Raw genomic sequence first — 17,216 nt, forward strand, 5'->3', positions numbered from 1 at the left:
GGCTTGGTAGCCATTGCTGGGCTGGTTGCAGATGTCAGGGGTGTGTGGCTGAAGCCCTTAGTCCCACAGTGCCCTGGCTCAGGAGCTCAGGTTGTTTCCAGTGGCAGATCAGTGGTTATTGCTGGGCTGGTTGCAGATGTCAGGAGCACATGGCTGAAGCTCTCAGCTCCCCAACACCCTGACTTGGGAGCCTGGAATGCTACCAGCAGCAGCAGATTATCTATAATATTGAAAAGTACAAATATATCTGATGTTTTAAAATAATTTTTCTTCAGTAAATTAAGAGAAATTTGTGTTTTTTCCTTGTCACAATTTCCTCACTTAGGTGAGGAAATTAATTTTATATTCATTAATTAATAAGTCTGATTTCTAAAAGCTATTTGAAAAGGTCAGTGCATTACAAATAAGTGGTAGAATTTTAAAAACATTTTCTCCAAGTGAAGGGGGTTTAAAGAGATGACCATTCTGTTAAGAAGCTAATAATTTTGCTTGTGTGCTTTTGAAAACTTGAAAAGAATTAGTTATTGCTTTTATAACATGCAAATAATTTTTGAAAATTCCATAGAAGGCCCTGGTGTGAGTCTGTCTTAATCTGAGCTAAATTCTTTCAAATCCCATCATAAATTGCTCATTACCTTAACTGTGAAAAATTACACAGGCTAAATATAAATTTTATATTTTCACATCTTTCAAGCTAAACTTTCTAGATTTCAATTTTGGCTGTGACCTTGGGTATGATTCTTAACCTCTCCAAGCCTCAGTTTCATAATCTGTCAAACTGAGGATAATAATACTGTTACTATGAGACTGAGGATTAAGTAAGTTAATACATGTAGCAGGTAGCTAACATTTACTGAATTCTTGGTATCCGAACTGTGTCAGAAAAAGAAAAAAAAAAAGCTTGTAAGTGCCTATTGGAGTGAGAAGATCCATTAGCTATAAATAATATTCTTTGTACTACCTCAGACCAACCCTCTATCGCCCCAAGATTTAGCCATATGCTTTGCTTGTTGGCCAGGGCTCAGTTGAGCTTAACCAACCGTCTGGTTCTGGCCCTCTGAGAGACCACATCTCAGTCTGCCGATTCTTTTCTGAACCCATTGCCAGTGCGCAAGCCTGTGGCCTTACACTATTAGTGACTTTGACACATTTTGCCAGTGATTTGGTCAATGTTGATTCTTGCCTACTGACCACACCTCTTGATTAACATCTCCCAGTGATAACTCACACCTCAATTCTAGCTTGCAGTCCTGCCTCTACCTATAGGTTTTTTTGACCATGCCTGCCTGGAAGCCCTTCAATTTGCTGTATGAATCTAAGGAATGAAGTTGAGATTTCAGGATTTGTTTTTGAATCTTAACAATATCATTAAACCTATTGCCATTCAATTTTGGCAGTGTGTTTTTGTTCTTTAAGACTTGAAATTCTTAATAAAGGGTAACTTCTAGTATAACCCCTCATTGATTTTTGGAGATAAACACATCAGTGTGTGTTATGTATGTAACATTAGAGACTTGAATTCAGACATACTGGCTTCACCCCCCGCTTTCATATACTGTGTGACCTGGGCAGGTTCTTAACCTCCGATGACCTATAATGCTGAAGGGATTTTTCCTAACTGGGGTTCCCACAGCACACTGTGTACACCCGTATCAGAATAATTACTACATTGATTAGCAAACCTGTTATACATCTGCCTTCAGTCTCTTCTAATGCAACAGTAGTTAGTCACCTTTAGACTCCCTTGCCTAGGATAATGCCTAATGCATAGTAGGTGTTTAAGAAGCAATGATTAAGTATAACACAAAGAGGATCATGTCTATCTAGCCAGGCTGTGAGGATTAATTTCATATTGAGTGCAAAGTGCCCATCATCACAGGGCCTCGCATACAGTATGCATGAATAACTATTATTCTCTCTTCTTTTTCTCTTGTATTTCCTAATTTTAGGTTTATTTTTGCCATTTTGGCCTTTAGTGATAGTGTGGGTTGAGTTCATTACCACAGACGGGGAACCACAGTGAGAAAAGATCCAAATGTAGGAAGGTTCCAGGGTTCAAATGGAATAACTATCCTTTCCACTTCTCTTTTGGGTTTTAAACATACATTTTGAAATAGCGCCAGACAGATAAATAATTCCCCATGCAACTGGGACTTTAACGACTTGAAATTAAACGATGAGTTAAATGTATTATTTCTTAAATATTTAGGATAACATTCAGTCAGTGTACACCCATGCAGGTATTAAAGTTGGTTTGATTTGCTGGGTGCCATGTCCTACTAGTTGTTAAATATTTTGAATAAAATCTGTGTTTACAATTTACTTATAAAATAGCTTTATCAAAATGCCAATATCTCACTGTTTTTGTGTATTCTTCTAACAGCTTCTGCTAACTTTTACAGCTCACCTGGATTTTTAAAATGGTTTTAGAAATCAAATCATTTTGTGGCTTACTGTTGATATTTGGCAATTTACGTTTCATATCGTAAGATAATTCTTCTATGTTTGCTTCCTGCTTTTCCAAATAATATATGGGGACTTCAAAAATTCATACAAAATGTAATTAAAGATAAAAATTAAAAATATAAACTTTATTTCTCAACATAAGCTTCATCAAATTCAAGACACATTTGTGAGTGATGATACTAGCCATTTTTTTCATCCCTAAAGAACTGAAGATTCTGGGACTTTAACCATGCCAATGCAGTCCTTTTTACATTATTAACTGGAGAAAATGGATGCCCTTTAAAGATTTTTTTAAGATTAGGAAACAAAAAGAAGTCACAAGGATTCAAATCAGGACTGTTAGGTGGCTGTCTAAGGATAATGATTTCTCATCAAAACTTTTGCAAAGTTGCCCATGTTTGATGAGAGAAGTGAGCAGAAGCATTGTGGTAGTAGAGAAGGACTCTCTGGTAAAGCTTTCCCAGGTGTTTTTCTACTAAAGCTTTGACTAACTCTCAAAACACTCTCATAATAAGCAGATGTTATTCTTTAGCCTTCCAGAAAGTCAACAAGCAACATACCTTCATCATTCCAAGAAACTGTTTCCATGATCTTTGCTCTTGCTTTTGTTTTGATTGGACCTCTTCCACCTTTTAGTAGCCATTGTTTTAATTGTGCTTTGTCTTCAGGATCATACTGGTAAAGCCATGTTTCATCTCTTGTTACAGTTCCTCAAGGAAATGCTTCAGGATCTTGATCCCACTTATTTAAAATTTTCATTGAAAGCTATATTCTTGTCTGCAGCTGATCTGGGTGCAACAGTTTTGGCACCCTTCAAGTGGGAAGTTTGTTCAACTTTATTTTTTCAGTCAGAACTGTGTATACTGAACCAATTGAGATGTCTGTGGTATTGGCTATTGTTTCTGCTGTTAATTGTCAGTGCTCTTTAAGTACTGTATTAGTCCATTTCTGTTGCTTATAACAGAATACCTGACAATATGTAATTTATAAAGAAATAAAATTTATTTCTTGCAGCTTTGGAGGCTGGGAAGTCCAAAGTCCAGGGAACACATCTGGTAAGGGCCTTCTTGTTCTTTGTGGTGGCTCTCCAGCAACACAGAGTATGACATGGCAAAATGGCTGAGCAAGACAGAGCTAACCTGCTCACTTGCTGTCCTTATAAAGCTTTCAGAACCACACCCACTACTACCCATTAAGCCATCAACTTATTATTTCATGAATGGATCAATTCATTCACTAGTGCATGGTCATCACAATCTAATCACCTCTTAAAGGCCCCACTTTTCAATTATCATAACAGGATTTCCTACCCTCAACACTGTCAAAGTGGGGATTTAAAAATGTTTAAAAATTTTTTATTGAAGCATAATTGATTATATGTATTTGTGGGGTGCAAAGTTGACTATCGGTAGTTGTGTACAATATGTGATGGTCAAATCAGAAGTTATTTTATTCATCATTACAATATGTAATCAGTCTTTGTGTCTGTTAACCAATTTCTCATTAATTTCTCATTAATCCACCTTTCCCCTTCCTCTGTCCCTCCCCCTCCCCTTTTCCACTTTTAGTAACCACAGTTCTGTTCTCCTCTTCTAGAAGTTCGACATATTATTGTGATTGTTCTCTCTTTCTCTCTAGTTTATTTGCTTATTTATTAATTCAGCTTCCACTTATGAGTGAGAACATGTGGTGTTTCTCTTTCTCAGCCTGGGTTGTAACCACGTAACACAAATGTTCTCCAAGTTCATCCATATTGCTGCAAATGGCAGACTTTCATTCTTTTTTATGGCTAAGTAATATTCTATTGTGTATATATACCACGTTTTCCTTATCCAGTTATCTATCAATGGACATTTAGGTTGGTTCCATAGCCTGGCTATTGTAAATAGAGCTGGGAGAAACATGGGAGTGCAGGTATCCCTTTGACATGATGATTTCCATTCCTCTGAACATATACCCCATAGTGGGATCACTAGATCATATGGTAGTTCTATCTGTAGTTGTTTAAGGAACCTCCATACTATTCTCCATAATGGCTGTACTAATTTACAGTCCCATCAACAGTGCAGAAGGGTTCCTCTTTTTCTGCATCCTCTCCAGCATTTGTTATTCTCAGTCTTTTTGATAAAAGCTAGTCTAACTGGGGTGAGATGATATTTCAAAGTGGTTTTGATTTGCATTTCCCTGATGATTAATGAATTTGAGCATTTTTTCATATGCCTGTTGGCCATTTGTATGTTCTCCTTTGAGAGATGTCTATTCAGCTCCTTTGCCCATTTTTTAATTGAATTGTTTGGTTTTTTCACCATAAAGTTGTTTGAGTTCCTTGTATATTGTGGATATCAATCCGTTTTTGGATTTATACTTTGCAAGTATTTTCTTCCATTCTGTAGGTTGTCTTTTCACTCTGTCGATTGTTTTCTTTTCTGTTCAGAAGCTTCCTAGTTTGATGTAATCCCATGTGTTTATTTTTACTAATACATGAAACTTTGGGGGACACAATTCAACCTATAGCAGGCATGAACAAGGTTAATTATTTCCTTGCAAATTGATGTGGATGGTCTGCTGCTGCAGGCTTCATTTTCAACATCATCTCATACCTTTTTAAAACAAACTATTTATTTGTAAGCTGCTGGTTTTGGGGGGGCCATTGCGTCCATAAACTTTTCATAAGGCCTCAATAATTTCACCATTCTTCTACTCAAGCATCACCATCAATTTGATGTTTGTTCTTGCCTCAATTTTAACAGAATTCATTGCTCTGATAGGGCCTCTTTTCAAACTGATGTCTTATTGTTCTCAGTGCTTCAAACTAGATCCTGTTCAGACATGTTTATAACAAGTTTATTTTTATGCAAAAAATTTTTGCAATACCTGCATAGATGTTTCATAATTTGCATTTTCCACGAAATTTTTGAAGACCCCTCATATCTTTGTGTTTCAGAGTTAAAATGTATTCTGACCATTGGCATTTTTCTTTGTCTTCTGTTTCTCAGTTGATTCCCCACTTTCTGTTTTGCTGTGTATATTGATAATCTTTATAGGATGTTGCCAATATTATTTAAACAAAGGTTAATCTCACTTCTGCCTTCCACAACTCAGAACCAGAGATATTCATTCGTCTATGTGGTCTTTAAATTCTGGTCTTCCATTGATTAAACCATCTATAAACAGTAATTTAAGTAACTGTCTTAACATCTACTTTCTCTTAGCAACTAGAAACAATTTTTTTGTGTGTCATAATATTTAAATAAGTGACCCTGTGTCAGATACTATCACATTTTGATTTTGCTTAGACAATTTTCACTTATTGCATTAGTATTCTCTTTGGTAGCAAAAAAGGAATAATTTATTATTTTAAAAATGTATTTAAAAGATTAATGAAATTTCTTTATGCCTTCACCTAAAAGAGGAAACTTTATAACAGAAAAAAACAGTACCAGTATTGTGAAAGTTCCTGGACACCTCTTATACTGTTGTAAGAGACCCAGACCCTCTAAGTTATTCTTAAAGAAAAAAAAAAAAAATCAGAAAACCTTTCCACATTCCAAGAAGATAAGCAAAGTTATTTTTGAGTATTAATATTTGGTATAGCTAGCATAGTTTAGGTTAAATCTAGCTCTTGGTTTTTTATATGCTATACCTACACTTCACAGAATACCGCAACACCTTAATTTATAGAACTTGTAACTGAAGTATGAAATAATTGAGTGTTTATCATTATTATAGCTTTGTTTTAGTAGCATTATTAGCCATCTTTATAATTTATATGCTGCTGAAGACTTGGTTAAAACATAATCCTAAACTATAACGTTGCATTCATGGAATGATTTTGCATCATAGTTTCCAAATAGAAAACACTGTGGCAAAGGGGACCGTATGTCTTCTACAGGCAGAAAATTAATTGATGATTAACTAATTTTCTAATAATAATTATTACTAGCCTCCTATTTACTGATGGCAATCTTTATTTCCCTTAGGTTATTTGAAGCCATACTGTACTGGTCTAAATGCTTTTACAGTTGATCTTAGCCAAAAGGCAGGGAAGCAATTAAATACTTTTTAAAAAAATATATTTTTCTTTCCCTTAGTGGGAGCAACACATAGTGATTTAAAAAAAAAATTTTTTTTTTAAAACCTGAATTTAAATATGTATAATTATGAATGAAATAAATATTGGTTCTAATAGGACATATACTTAGATAGTCATATTGTTAATAATCTGCTCAAGTTTAATATTGGTTATAATTTTAGAGTAGGTGATGATATACGAGGGCTGATCACTCTTTCTGGCTTTTCCATAGGTTTTTATCAAGTCTAGAATTTCTAAAATGCTAATTCTTCTAGCCAACGGTACTATCAAGGAGAAGACAATGCTCTAGACTACTGTGCCTTCTTGCAGGACATATGTTATCATGAAAATATTTCAAACAGAGCAAAATAAAGAGTTAACACGTTATTATTTAGTAATGTAGTTTGGAATGTGTTTTGCTTTTATTTAGAAACAGGTGTGTTAGATTCACAACATTTAAAATGAAACAAAGTACACTACCAAGTGGTGAGCGAAGAACAGCTGTAACTATGTTGGAGGTAGTGAGGAAAATATCTTAGGTAAATTAATACCCCTATATACATGGTTTCATCTTTCTCAACTTGCCCTAAATTGAACATAAAACAAAAGCCTAAATTCTTTGGATTGAAATGCTTAACAGGCCTTCTGTTATTTACAGATTATATCAGTCAGAATATGTCAGAAATAGTGAATTATGTCAATATAGGATATCTACTAACATTAGTAAGACTTTGAACTCGACATTTACTGCAAATGATCCATATGCAACTAGTCAGCCTACGAGTGATTGAGAGTTTGTGTTCTCAGTCACATTTGCTTGTGTGTGTATTATCCCCATAGCTGGTTTATGAAGATGATTTTAATATATGGCAAATATCAATGTTTCCTGTTATTAAGATATAACACTGACATTGATTATGGAGGTGAAAATTTCCACATTCAATCACTAATAGTGACCTTTATATCATATAAAGGAAGAACCAATAAGGCCCAAAATTTAATCAAAAGAAAACTATATTTTATACTTATTTTTTGGACAAACTCTGAGAAAAACAACAGGAAAAAATAACAGAAGGCTGTTTAAATAATGAAAATGAAAATATGTAATTTCATGAAATATAGAACCTTCAGTGATGTTTGTCTCAGATAACACTGTATTGAGTACTTGGTGAAACATTGCATTATTGTGTGTTAGTCACCAATAAATGTTTAACTTTTTTAGAGTTGTTTTTGTTTTGTTTTGTTTTTTACTGCTTTTTACTGTAGTAACTGAAGTGTCTTCTTACTGTCAGTGTTTGTGGTCATTTGTAGCTCTTGTTTCTTAAAGAATTGCATAATGCCCCTCAAACTACCTGCAGCCACTCACACAGCCACAGCACATCTGGGTTGGATCACAACTACAAAGCATAACTGATATAACAAAAAGAGAATTAATAGAAAGAACAAACTGGGACTCTTAAGGCTTCATACTTTCATTAGCCGTCTCTGCACATGTTGCATATTAGCGCTGTGATCAGCTATCTAGGGAAAGACTTAAGAGGCAGCAGTAGCAAATAAATATGAATCTTAATTTGATTTCTTTAGAAATGTGAGGGTATAAATACCTGTGTAGGAAGGAAAATAATTACTCCTTTCTATGTCTAGAGGTACTGATACCTGTGTTTGCTTTATCAGCTTGCCCAACAGAAGGTGGAAAACGTTTTGGGAAAAATTACTGAGAGTAAAAATAAACTGGCCTATGAAAAGGGAAAACTCCAGGTATGAGATTTATTTTCTGATTTTTGTAGTCTGGTTTTTTTTTTTTTTTTGCAAGCAAAATAATTATTTATTGAGACATAATTGATTAAACATATTTGTGGGGTACAGAGTTGACTATCAGTACTTGTGTACAATAAGTGATGATCAAATCAGGATAGTTGACATATTCATCATTACAAAATATATTCATTCTTTGTGTCCATTAACCAATTTCTCCCTAACCCCCTCCCCCTTCCCCCTCCCTAATAACCCCTCTCCTTCTGAAAGTTCAATGTATTATTTTGTTTGTTGTTTCTTTCATTCGTATTTCCTTCCTTTCTATGATAATTGTATTTATGGATTACGTACAATATGATACTTGGGTACATTTACACAGTGTGCAATAATCATATCAGGGTGTTTAACATATCTATCACCTCAAACATTTGTCACCTCTTTGTGTTGGGAACATTCAACACCCTTTCAACTTGAAGTTATACAGTAATTTGTTGTTGGCTGTCGTCTCCCTATATTGATTGCTATAGAACACTAGATCTTATTTTTCATATCTCTCTACAATTTTGTATCCACTGATCACCATTTCCCCATCCTCCACTCTCCCCTCCCTTTACCAGTCTCTAACAACCACTATTGTACTCTCTAGTTCTGTGACATCAACTTTTTTAGCTCCCACACATGAATGAGAACCTGTGGAATTTCTTGCCATGTGCCTGGCTTATTTCACTCAACATAATTTTCTCCAAGCTCATTTATGTTGCTGCAAATGGCAGAATTTCATCCTTTTTCATGGCTGAGTTATATTCCATTGTGTATATATACCATGTTGTCTGAATTTTTTAATACCAATTATCAAACTAAATATTGCTGGATTTTGAGAAGACCTAGCTCTGTCATTTACTAATTTTGTGGTCTCCGAACCTCCCCAAGTTTGTCAGCTTATTAACATCCATGTGATATCTATTCACATACCAATTTTTTAATACCAATTATCAAACTAAATATTGCTGGATTTTGAGAAGACCTAGCTCTGTCATTTACTAATTTTGTAGTCTCCGAACCTCCCCAAGTTTGTCAGCTTATTAACATCCATGTGATATCTATTCACATACCTATAGTACAAGCTGAAACCTAAACTTGTGAAGCCAAAACCCATCCTGTGACTGTTTGAAGCTTTATTAAAATTGTTTTAGGGCCGACCCCGTGGCTCACTCAGGAGAGTGCAGTGCTGGGAGCACCGAGGCCGCGGGTTTGGATCCTATATAGGAACGGCCGGTGCGCTCACTGGCTGAGCGCGGTGTGGGCGATACCAAGCCAAGGGTTCCGATCCCCTTACCGGTCACAAAAATAAAAAATGAAAAAAAAAATTGTTTTAGGTATTTTATCATTCACTGAGAATATAGAGAGCTTATGTCCTTTTTTTGCTGAATTTTTATAACAAATTCCTAAAAAGAAATAACCCTGGAAATTGGGACTCAGAGGCAATAGACTAGACTTGAGTGAATGTGATGATACTGTTCTTTTGCTGCCTATGGGGATTGTCCCTATGGCACCCACAGAGCAGGAAGCTTGCAACTAATAAGGCTATGCTTGACTAAAACCAACTCCAGTGGAAACACCAAAGTCCAAATCAGTGGTTCCAAGCCTTAGCTACACATTAGAATCATCTGGGTAGTTTAAAAAATCTTCATGCTGGGAAGTGTATGATGTCTATCATTTACTTTGAAAATCCATCATTGAAAAAATTGATGTATGGATAGAAGGAATGACGGGTGGTTCAATATGTGATAAGCAGTAAATGTTAATGGTAGAATTTGGATGGTGGGTGTATGCATGTTTATAAAAATTCTGTTTTTCTGTATGTTCAAAAATTTTCATCATAAAATATAAGGGGAAAAATCACAATGACTAGAATTGTATCCCAGAGCAATTAGATCAGAATCTCAGGGGATAGGTCCTAGACTTCAGTATCTTTAAAAACTCCTCAGACCACTGGACTAAATGGAATGAAGTGAAGCCCAGTTAGGCTTGGCAACTATTAAGCTGATCTGATTACTAATCTCACTAGAGGCTTGCCAAACATGTCAGCATTAACCTTCTGTTCATCTGCTCAAAGGGTCCATTTACCATGGGGCTAGCAGACAATATGAGGCCCAGAAATGGCAGGCCATCTGAAAGGTAGTTGATAAACCATGCTTGTAGAGCAATATGTTACTAGTCCAGTAAAAAAGTAAAGCTATTTATCCACTATTTGTGTGCTTTTAATTAATATTTTCCAGAAGCAGTGATGCATTTAAGTATAATTATCTACACTTGTGTAACGTTGAACACATCTTTTCTTGAGTTCCATCATAATCCCCTGTAAAGTGAGGGGTGTAAGCACACCTCTCTTATCTGGTTCTCACTCGGAAAGACAGGCAATTACAGGCTGGCTGTACAAGTTATCACAGGCACAAAAGAACTTTCCCCTTTGTGAAACTAGTGATTTCCTACGAAGCTATGACACATGATTTTGACCTTTTTGTAACGTTTCAAGAGAAATGAAGTGCAGTATATTATTAAATATATAAGAAAAATCCAAGCCCTCATGGCAGACTTACAGAGAAATTTTGGCTGGGAATTGAATACATTTAAAATTTATAAATGGGTCTTTTCAAGAGAAATGAAGTGCAGTATATTATTAAATATATAAGAAAAATCCAAGCCCTCACGGCAGACTTACAGAGAAATTTTGGCTGGGAATTGAATACATTTAAAATTTATAAATGGGTCTGATGTTATCTATCTGACCTTTTAGACTTCAACTACGTAATCTTAAAGATTACCACTCCCGGAATCATGAGTCAAATATGTGCCTTTTCTGCTGCCTATATTTCTATAAAGAGGGCTTATGGGTTTTGTTGTGTTTAAAGGCTGATACACTTTGTAAACTATTGATTCACTGCCACTTTTATGTCAAGCCTTGGGCTGGCACATTCCAAAAGCACATTTCCAAAAAGACTTCATCAGCCCTAGGGAAAGTGCTGTTGTACCATATAACTCTTGAAAGATAATTCAAAGGAAGAGCTGCATACTAAACACAGTCAAAACCATCTGCTGTGTGTTTTCTCTCAATTGAATTGTAATGGATTAAAAATATTACATAGGAATCATATTAGGTAAAAGATTATATTTTCAGAATCAACTTATTAGTTAAAAATATAAATACTGGATTTTAGGTGTTAATTTATACTGTGTCAGAAACTGCTGCCTCACATTCAGACGTGGTTCAAATTTTGTTTTGAGTGTTGTGTAGTATTCCATTATATAAATATACTACAATATATTTTTCCTGTTGATGGATATTTAGCTAGGGTCCAATTGCTTGCAAATAATTACAAACAGTGCTGATATGATGAATTTGCATACATGTCTCCCTATACTCATATGCAAAAGATTCTGTAGGTTAGGTATATTTCTTAGGAGTAGAATTCCTGGGTTGTAGGATGTACATATCTTGAATTTTACTAGATTTTGTCAAATTTCTCCAAAAGATAGTTATGCCAGTTTTAATATCAGTATATGTAAGAGGGTATACTAAATAGGTACATTTGAGTTACATGTATTAACATGGATGAATCTCAAAAAATAATATTATATACTGTTTAGGGATAATATATAGCAAAATTATTTTTAAAAGTATGGGAATAATAATAAATTCAGCATATCAGTTAACTGTAGGATAGAGGGAAGAGATTTGGTTGGGATAGGCTACATAGAAGGTTTCAATTGTACTGGTAATGTTTTATTTTTTTAAGTTGAATGATGGATAGCTGGTATATTGCTATATATGTCTGAAAGATTTCTAACACTATTTGAATTATTTTTAAACATATGTCAGTTTGAGTTCCTTAGCTTCCCTCTAATCTACCATTGACCCCATCACTTACACCAGCTGGATTCAAACATTATGTTGGCTGTCTAGCCACTGTGAGCAACTGCCTTTGTGACCTTAATTTAGAGATTAAGTAAGGGTTTTGTTTGTTTTTTGTTTAGTCAATTTTTTATTGAACTCTATAACATACATACCAAAAAGTGCACAGGGTACAGCCTGACGATTTTTTTTTTTTGTCTTTTTCCGTGTCCGGCAACGGATCGCAACCCTCAGTGTCGCCTCCGTACCGGACCGGGACCAGCAACGGGATCGCAAACCTCGGTGTTGCTCCCGCACCTCGCTCAGCCAGTGAGCGGGAACCGGTCTGTATGTGGGATCGCGCTTCCCAAGCGGCGCACTACAGCAGTATGCCACCGGGCCGGCCCCTGACGATTTTTTTTTACAAAGCAAACATACCTATGTGATCAGCACTCAAATCGAGAAACAGAACATTCCCAGTACCCAGAATAATCACCTGAAAGAGGTATTAGTAGTGCAGGTGCTTACTTGTCAGCATGGTGCTATTAAGGCTGAAAACCTTTTATATAGGTCACAGAACATTTTAACAAATGAATGAAGAAAAGTTAAACAAGGAAGATATATAAAGTATTTAGTGAAGAACATAACCCAGGAATGTGTTACCAAAAGAAAGTGATTTGTTTCAGTGATTTACAAATTTACCATGTATGTAATTAGACTGAGTATTTAAAAATCTTTAACTCTTAGTATAAGCATATGTAACTTCTGTGTCTATGACATTTGTGTATATAGACACCCCTGATAACCAAGGATATAGAATGTCTTTATCCGCCACATGGTAATTACCATCTTGACCTCTAACACCCCACCTTAGTTTTACCTGTATTTATGCTTTATATGCTCACACAGTATATACTTTATGTCCTCCTTCTTTCACCCAACATTAATAATTGTGAGACTCATCTATGTTGTTATATGTTGTGGTGGTTCTTTGATTTGCATTGCTGCAAGATATTCAATTATATGAACATTAGGTAAGCGTTTTAAAAAGAAAAAAAAAAACTATGCTGTTCTGAAGTTATCAAGATTTCCTGAATGTATTTTTGAGCTTTTAGTCAAAATATTTAACTTCAGCAGTTCAGATAGTTTCAACTCTGAAGCTCATTACAAACTATAAGTCAACTAACATTATAGTCATATCCTACTTTATTTCAAATTTACTATATGAATTGAAAAAAAAAAACCTGTAAAATATATTGATTGCATTAATTTAAAATACTTGGATTTTATAAAACATTAAAATGAGGGTTCTTTCCATTTCCTAGTTGTTTTGTAATTTCTATAGTGTTAATATTTTTATAACTATATGGTTAGTTAGGCCATTTGAAGCAATATGAATATATGACCTTGAAGTCAGTTACTGCTGTTCCTGAGACTGGCCGATAAGCTGGTTATACAAACTGCTTGGATTTTAAAGATCATAGAAACACCAGATCTCTGAGAGGCAATAGGATTTATTTGCTTCTAACCTAACCTCCTATGTTCTTTCCCATTTTGAATGCCCTGAGTAAGAAATTCTGCCAAATAAGAAACAGTATAAAAATTAAAGTGCTTCATATATAAGAACATGCCATCTGATGAGTTTCATGGCATTTTATTGGGTAATCAGGGGCTAAAGTAGGATAAATTATCTTAGGAATATTGGGGAATAAGGACATTCTGTTTTACTTGAAGAGAAGCAAACCTAAAAGTCTTTAAAGTCGAGTGCAGTTCATTTATTCCCTTGGGTTCTATGGATTAACAGCAGCTTGTTTATGTTTAAAATGAGAATAATTGTTACATCAATACCTCCCTTTACAGGCAGCCATTTTAATTCTGAACCTTACATGAAAACCATGATAAATTTTTACTGCTGGTTTTAGGGAGCCACAGCATGTTTTACACTGTACACAGTAGAAAGGGAGCAACAGAAAGAGGCAGAGGTGAGAGAAAGAAGGAACAATAAAGATTTCCTGAGATGAAATGGATTTTATATGCCCTTTCAAAAAAAAAAAATTGTTAGTGCTAAAATTTTAATGGTTCTCGAAAATGTCCAGTAGCTACAAAGAGGTGTTTGCCCTCCACAGGTAGGAAACAAGGAAAGCTATCAAGAGAGGAAAAAGTTGATTTAAATAAAAAATTTTGGATGAAATTTTTCCTGATTCAGGGATAGGCCCAGTAATGTTAATTGTTGTTTTGTATGAGAGGGTTGGGGATATGAAGAAGAAAACATGGAAAAACACAGAATTTGGACATTTGTGAGTTTACATTAATGATTGTATCCCCTCAAATGATACTTTAAAGAGATAAATGTGAGTAATCATCTTTATGAGTTAGTTTTAAAATATAATTCAACATACAAAAATTCCTTTTGTTCAAATCTTTGTAGTTCTTTGTCAGTAAAAAACAGGACTCTATGTCTGCTTCTTGCACATTGACAGTGCTAATTATCAATATTCAAAAGGATTTTTTAATGCAAGATAGCACAATTCCTTTAAAATTGAAATATATTAACTATAAAATCTTACTGTTATGTTCATGAATCAGGTCCATTTGGAGTTTCCATAACAATAGAAAGCAAATGAGTTATATTTAAATGGTTATAGCCTACCTTTAGGTCTGAGATAAAATAACATTCTTTGCATGATTAGAAAAGCTTAGGATTGTTTTTTGCAAGTTTTAAGGATTCTCTGTAATTTTTTTACAAAACTTTTGAAATACTTTCATGTGTGTGTATTATTAATGAAACTTATTATTTTTCTGTTTTTCCTCTAGATAAAAGTTGAACAACTAGAAGAACAACTACATTCTTTTACTGAAACCAGTTTACAGAATGAACATCTACGCAAAATGAATAAGGCTCTAGAGGCCAAATATGCTCAGGTGTGATTAATATCTGCAAAAGCAGACTGTTGTTATATTGTTTCAGTTTTAAAAATTTTTTTTGATGCCTTTCTCCCCACCTTACCATACCATCCCAGAAAGATGAATATCCTCTCACTTGACTCAATCCAACAAACATTTTTTACACACCTACTTTGTACAAGGTTCTGCTACATCATAGAGGAGGTCATAAAGATGCCTGAAGCAATATTGGGACATTCAGCTTGTTTCTAAAAGGACAGTTAAGAATGTACTCAATAAACTTCATTATAGAATAGAAAGTTATGCCTTTAAAAAAAATAGATTAGATTGTATTAATGAGCCTTCATAGGGACATTGTTATGATTGGAAGCATCAAGATATTCTTTCATTGAGGAAGTTGTTTTTGAATTTGAGCCTTAATAATTTCGGCAGATATGAGGAACAAGTATCTTTGTTTTTTGAATTATTATAGGCAAACTCAGAACTCAGTGCCAACAAGGTATACCTGTGACAGACAAGCTCACCTGAAAGAGGTATTAGTAGTGCAGGTGCTTACTTGTCAGCATGGTGCTATTAAGGCTGAAAACCTTTTATAGGTCACAGAACATTTTAACAAATGAATGAAGAAAAGTTAAACAAGGAAGATATATAAAATATTTAGTGAAGAACATAACCCAGGAATGTGTTACCAAAAGAAAGTGATTTGTTTCAGTGATTTACAAATTTACCATGTATGTAATTAGACTGAGTATTTAAAAATCTTTAACTCTTAGTATAAGCATATGTAACTTCTGTGTCTATGACATTTGTGTATATAGACACCCCTGATAACCAAGGATATAGAATGTCTTCAGGTAGAATGCTCATAGCGTTCTAACCTGCTGACTCTACTGATGAATGATGAGGTCACAAAGTTGGTAAAGGGGGCCTCATTAGCTAAGCCGTCCTCCAGGGGATTTTGTACAAGGTCTCACTAGGTTATACTTTACAGTGTGATCTCTTCATTCTGAAAGCAAAGGAACACAATTTCAAATATTTGTTCCATTGCGGCTTCTTTCAGGACATTGTTTGTGTTGTTTCCCCTAGCAAAGTGGGTACTCCTTGAAAAATAACTCTAGGTTTAGTTGATTTTATTGTTTTTAATTGGCAATGCCTCCAAGAAGAAGGAAATCTCCAGAGAGGCCTGTGTCTTCAAAATCTCTTGAAAGCTCTAGGCCTCATGTAAGCATTGTAAAGGAAAGAACGTCATCACTTGGTTTGCCTAGTGTTATTCCAAATGCTACACGCCGTGTGACTTTTGCACCTACCCTGCCGTCCATGAGAACATCTCAAGAGGTTGGAGACTCTAGAGTCTCTCTAAAGACTCTTTTGAATGCTATTAAAACCATGGAGGGAAGACTGGAAGGCAAAATAGAGATTCTTGCCTCAAGACCATTACTAAGTGATAAATCACCAAGTTTTCCTAAACAGGATTTGGTAAGTGAAGACCACACATTACATCTTAAGGAAATTTCAGATTTATACAAGCATGAAGAATAGTAGTAACAATCCAGAAAGATAATGCTTGAAGATATGACTAACAACAGGAAATTAGTTTCTTCATAAATAGGATTGAAACCATCATTCTAATTAATTTTTGTTTTAGACATAGAAATTTGATTTAACAGTAACAATTGAGTTATTTAAATCTAATTTTGATTTTTTAAAAGTTCAAAATTTCTACCTAATCTTAAAAATTGAGCTAACATTCTTGGGTAAAGGCATATTTCAAAATAAAAATACGTTAATCCACGAAGCCCCAGGAAATTGAACATTGGAAAATGTTTTCTAGAGAAAACTTATTAGAGCATCTATCTTTGCTTATAAAAAGTAAAAAGTACTATATAGCTTGTCTTCTAAGTAGACTACTATTTAGATGCTTTCTGTAAACATTTTTGCTAGTGACTTTTTTTAATCCTTGTTGTTAGTTTATTTAAGGCAACTGGAGAAAAAAATAAGAATATATGTTCATATATTCTTTTCTAACAGTCTTATTGGCTTATAATTTACATGCATTAAAACTTCTGCTTTCTGGGCCGGCCTGGTGGCGCACTGCTACAGTGCGCCGCTTGGGAGCGCGGTGGCGCT

General features: G+C 34.7%; 1 protein-coding gene across 1 annotated transcript in view; it reads left to right on the forward strand.

Annotated features, from left to right (window-relative positions):
* LOC103597509 (coiled-coil domain-containing protein 150-like) overlaps positions 1-15,685 on the forward strand; it is a 71,570-nt gene extending 55,885 nt beyond the window's left edge. Inside the window, 4 exon segments of the mRNA XM_008581364.1 lie at positions 8,213-8,296; positions 15,000-15,107; positions 15,562-15,602; positions 15,604-15,685. Of these exon segments, the coding sequence (XP_008579586.1) occupies positions 8,213-8,296; positions 15,000-15,107; positions 15,562-15,602; positions 15,604-15,685 (315 nt within the window).
* The last annotated feature ends 1,531 nt before the right edge of the window (positions 15,686-17,216 follow it).

The sequence above is a fragment of the Galeopterus variegatus genome, unplaced genomic scaffold (genome assembly GCF_000696425.1).
Source record: "Galeopterus variegatus unplaced genomic scaffold, G_variegatus-3.0.2 Scaffold2335, whole genome shotgun sequence".
In the NCBI taxonomy this organism is placed as follows: Eukaryota; Metazoa; Chordata; class Mammalia; order Dermoptera; family Cynocephalidae; genus Galeopterus; species Galeopterus variegatus.